At 25.3% G+C, this 4,541-nt stretch overlaps 1 protein-coding gene across 1 annotated transcript; it reads right to left on the bottom strand.

Moving 5' to 3' along the window:
* Positions 1–304: 304 nt before the first annotated feature.
* LOC111317732 (Defensin-like (DEFL) family protein) lies at positions 305–796 on the bottom strand. Its single transcript, XM_022920148.2, has 2 exons — positions 745–796; positions 305–632 (listed from the first exon to the last, which is right to left on the bottom strand). Exons 1-2 carry the CDS (start codon positions 794–796, stop codon positions 382–384), a joined length of 303 nt encoding a protein of 100 aa, XP_022775883.2. The 3' UTR covers positions 305–381.
* Positions 797–4,541: the final 3,745 nt, after the last annotated feature.

Consider the following 4,541-nt stretch of genomic DNA (forward strand, 5'->3'; position numbering starts at 1 on the left):
ACTTTAATACCATTATCTAAAAATAAATGTATCAATTTATTATTTTCCTTAATTGCCACTTGTTTTTATGTTAGGTCCTCACCTTAGAAGGCACAAATTCATGTTAAATTTGAGTCAAGCATATAATCAATAACATATTGTTTCTGGAATAATATCAATAATCTTTAATTTATGCCAATATATATATATATATATATATTGTAAGATTGGAAGATATGATGTATCACAAAGACGAATTAAGTCTCTTAACACCCTTGTTATTCACTTATTTCTTTACCATTTTTGGTACAAATTCTATACTATAAGTGATAAAATTATTGAAAGGCCTAAATTTGAGTTCTCAGACTGAGAAACCTCTGATAAAATGAAAACAGTATGTTTTCAGGCACTACACTCGCAGAAACAAGTGCCACCGAGACAGTTATGGATTTTGCAACCTGGTGGACAAGCCTTGGCGCAGTCAGCGTCGTTTTTGCATTTAGCATCTACAATCGGTACAACGTTAGAGGCTAGCTCTGAGGCGGGCAAGCAACTACATTTGCCAGTTTTTAAGTCACAAAAGCCGCCATGTTTACACTTGAATGCGCAATCTATGTCCCGAGAACATTCTCTTGCTACTGAGTTTGATACACCTGCAAATTAAATAACAATATTTCATCATGTAAATATTTCGTTTAACCAATTTATTAAATTCTAATATATAATGATCAAATATTGAAATAGAGAAAGACTGTATAGACTAACAAGAAGCTATAAGCAACATGACAAGAAGAGAAGCAACGCCAAAAGAAGCCATTGTCTTGAAGCTGAAAAGAGGTGAAAACAAGATTTAATTCTTTGTATTATATATATATATATATATATATATATATATATATTGTAGATGAGAATGAGCTGATGATCATATACAAAGTGTGGCCTGTATTGTGGATTTTATAACAGAATTTCTATTTCCTGTAACATTTTTAACCTAATTACATTTAAGTCATACATTACTAGTAGATGACATCCTTGCCAATTGTGTATAAAAAGAATCCTTGGCAGGGATTTGCAATTTAAATCATACATCACACTTATGGAAATAGAATAACTGCAGTAGTAAATTAAATATAGCACTATATATGCACCAAAAATACCATTTGTCTCATCACTTTATCTTAATATTTTTGTCCACATCTAATATGGTAATAATTTATTGATTTGATTCTAATTTCTTGTTTAGAAATTAATTTCTTTACTTATGAATTAATAGGTCTTCTTTTTCAAATTTATCCAGTAATACATGTCATGTAAAAGAATACAAATAATTGAAACAAAAATAAGGAGCATGTGCATGGCTACGTTTTCCATTTGAAAAGGATGCATCTTTTGTTTTTGGTGCATAAAAGTTCAGTTAATGGGAGGTTACCTAATTTTACGATAAGAGTATGAAGCAAGTTTCAGCGGGTATTTATATTGGATTTATTGATTGTCTATTAAAATAAATTTTATCTTTTTCATTTCATGAAACTAATAATATTTATCAGTCTAAGAGACAAACTTTGAAAGTTTCAAATACAAATATTAAGAATAGTTTTTTATTAGTTGATAATTTACTTAGGATCAACGTCTAGATAAAAGAGAGGGAAAAGAATCATCTTAATATTATTAATTTTTCAATTCAACATTGAGAAATTGTTTTGAACTTATATTATCAAAGTGTCATATAACTTTTTTTTTTAAATTACACTCATTATCAATTATTAAATTTAAAATGATTTTGAAATTATTTTGAACTTATATTATCAAAATGTCATATAACAAAGAACACAAAAATAAAATAGAATCATGTTTGACTAGAGGTGTTCATGAGCCAAATTTGGATCAGGCTCATACTTAATATTAATAGTTTATATGCTTGTTCAGATTTGACTCAACTCAAAATTTTTAGTCTTAAAATTTTCTCAAATCTAACCCAAATTAAAAAAAATGAATCTCAAGCCCACTTAATAAAAAATGTGATTAAATTAAGTTTAAAGAGATTATATTCAATATATATATAAATTAAAAATAAAAACTATATAAAAATAAAAAATAAGTTTAATAAAATATATATAAATTTTTTTTTAATTTTTACATATATGTGAATTAATTATTATATAATTCACACATATATAAATAAATAATTATATATATATTTGTGAATTCAGACTAGATTGAGCAAGGCTTGGCCTTTAAATCTTTTATCTAAGGTCCGATCTAAAATTTAAACAGATTTAAAAATTGTGTCCAAGCACGTTTAATGATATTTACTTTTTTATTCAAACTCTTTCAAAACTTGAGTGAATTTTCGAGTTTAAACGAGTAATTCAACCCTTAAATAGGTCTATGTCTGACCATAATCATCAAAGAGTGAATTCCCACTCATGAAGAGAGTACTTTTTCAAATTTAATACATACATACATACATATCTATTATAACTAACTTAAACATGATTCTATTCTAATTTTATAATTATGAAAGATAAAATATAAATGATGGTTTTATATTAGATGTCTTAGGTAGAGTAAAAAAGTGGAAGGATGGATTGGAAGGATGGGAAGTAGAAAGAAAATGAATTTTGAGTGTACTTAAGAAAGAAATGTGAGATAAAAAAAAAGATAAGATAATAATTTTTACATTTATTCTCAAATATAAAAATTTTCAAATTGAAAAAGATAACCATAAGAGTAGAAAAAATTAGGAGAGATGTTAATATGTGTTGCATATTTACAAAAATGTTCATAGTATTTAGATTTTTTTATTTTAATTTACAAAAAATTATAATGATAAAATAATAATTTTTATTTTCTTTCTATTAATTTTTCAATTTTACCAAATAATGACCAGGTAAAAAAATACATGTTTTTTTTTTTATAAAAAAAAATTTGGAGGTAGATCAATTTCTCAAGTTAAGATAAGATGTGTTGTATCTGACAGTTTAAGACAGGTAGTTGCAGGTCATGCATTCGAGATGATCCCAATAAATAACCATTGGTAGAACTCGAATCCAATACTTCTTCATCGAGAAGGACGAGCCTTAACTGATTGAACCAACAATTTGTTGATACATGTTTTTTAACTTTCATCTTTCCAACCACAAAAATAAAATTTTCACTTTTTTTATCTTCCAATTTTTCATCTTTTCATATTTTTCTATCCATCCTAATAAACCTCTCTACCTTTAAAATATGTATTTACACACAATGCTATATGTCTTCTCCATTTTCAGCTTCGAATTTTAGCACGTTCCTTCTAGAGATGCATGTGTACTCAGAAAATAAGAAATCGGTCATCTTGATCCCTAGATTTAACTAAAAGATGATATTATATGAAATAAAATAATTAGAAGAGTGATTAAGTGACACTTATGATTAATATTTTAACAAATCGATCGTTGAAATTAACAATATAATACAACGATTAATCAACCTCGTAAACTTAATTTAGGGAAATAAAATAAAAATATATAGAAAGTTTTAATTATAAGAAAAAAAATACCGTCTTAAAATTTTTTTATTATTATACGATTCCACTAGATGAAGACTGGAACGAAATAAAAAAAATAAATTCAACTTCCTCAAATTTGCAAGCAAAAGCAAAAGGCGAAGATTTGAATAAAATGAAAAGCTTTATTTCATATTAGAGAAAATTACGTCCCTTTTTATTTTAATTTGTTTGTTTGTTTAGGCAGCACAACCACAAAGGCACTGTCCATTAACACAGCTATGGACAGTGCATTTAGGATCTCACTTCTTGTTGCAGTCAAAGTCATTGGAGCAACTTGTTTTTGCTTGAAAAACAATGCATTGGCATTGCCCATTGATGCAAAGTTTTTTAAGAAATCTGTAAATGAGAAATTTTCTTTTAATTTTACTTAAATTGTAAAATAATTTAGACGAAATTTAAATAAAAATAATTATATTTTTTAAAATAAAAAAATTAAAAATATATAAATAAAACTTAAAATTTTTGGTAAAAATATTTGATAATTATCTAATAATGAAATCTTTAAAAAAATTACAAATAGTTGTATTTTCATAAGATTTATAGGTGAAAGATTTTTTTTTCTATATTCAACCTAAATGGTAGAAGAATTTAAATGAGTCTTTAAAAATAATTACTATTAAATATTAAAATTAAATATTTATACAAATTTATATTGCTACTGATTTTTGTGTTTTTAATTCTCAACTTTATATTTTTACTTAATTTTAAGCATTTTGCTATACTAAAAGAAAATTTGTTTTAATATACTAAAAATGCTTTAAAGTAGTTTCGATTAGTCATGAATGTTATCATACAACCCAATTTGCCTAGGATGATTAGTGGAAGGTTTATCTTGTTAAATTTATATTTTTAGGGTAAATTTTAATTTTTGAATTTTTTTGAATTATTATGATGCTAAGAGAATTATATAATTTGCTACTTAAGTTTCAGTTTAGTTTATCAAGTAAGTGACTTAATATCTTTTCAACTTTCATTCCTTGAAAATCAATCTCAATGTGAATTTGGATTTTGG

This window comes from Durio zibethinus, chromosome 2, assembly GCF_047325235.1.
Source record: "Durio zibethinus cultivar Kanyao isolate XHJ-2024 chromosome 2, ASM4732523v1, whole genome shotgun sequence".
Classification (NCBI taxonomy): Eukaryota; Viridiplantae; Streptophyta; class Magnoliopsida; order Malvales; family Malvaceae; genus Durio; species Durio zibethinus.

Excerpts from the sequence above, each read along its gene's own strand:
- LOC111317732 (XM_022920148.2), bottom strand. The coding sequence starts at position 796 with ATGGCTTCTTTTGGCGTTGCTTCTCTTCTTGTCATGTTGCTTATAGCT. Across the intron at positions 633-744 it reads CATGTTGCTTATAGCTTCTT|GTGTATCAAACTCAGTAGCA; the intron begins GTTAGTCTATAC and ends TTTAATTTGCAG.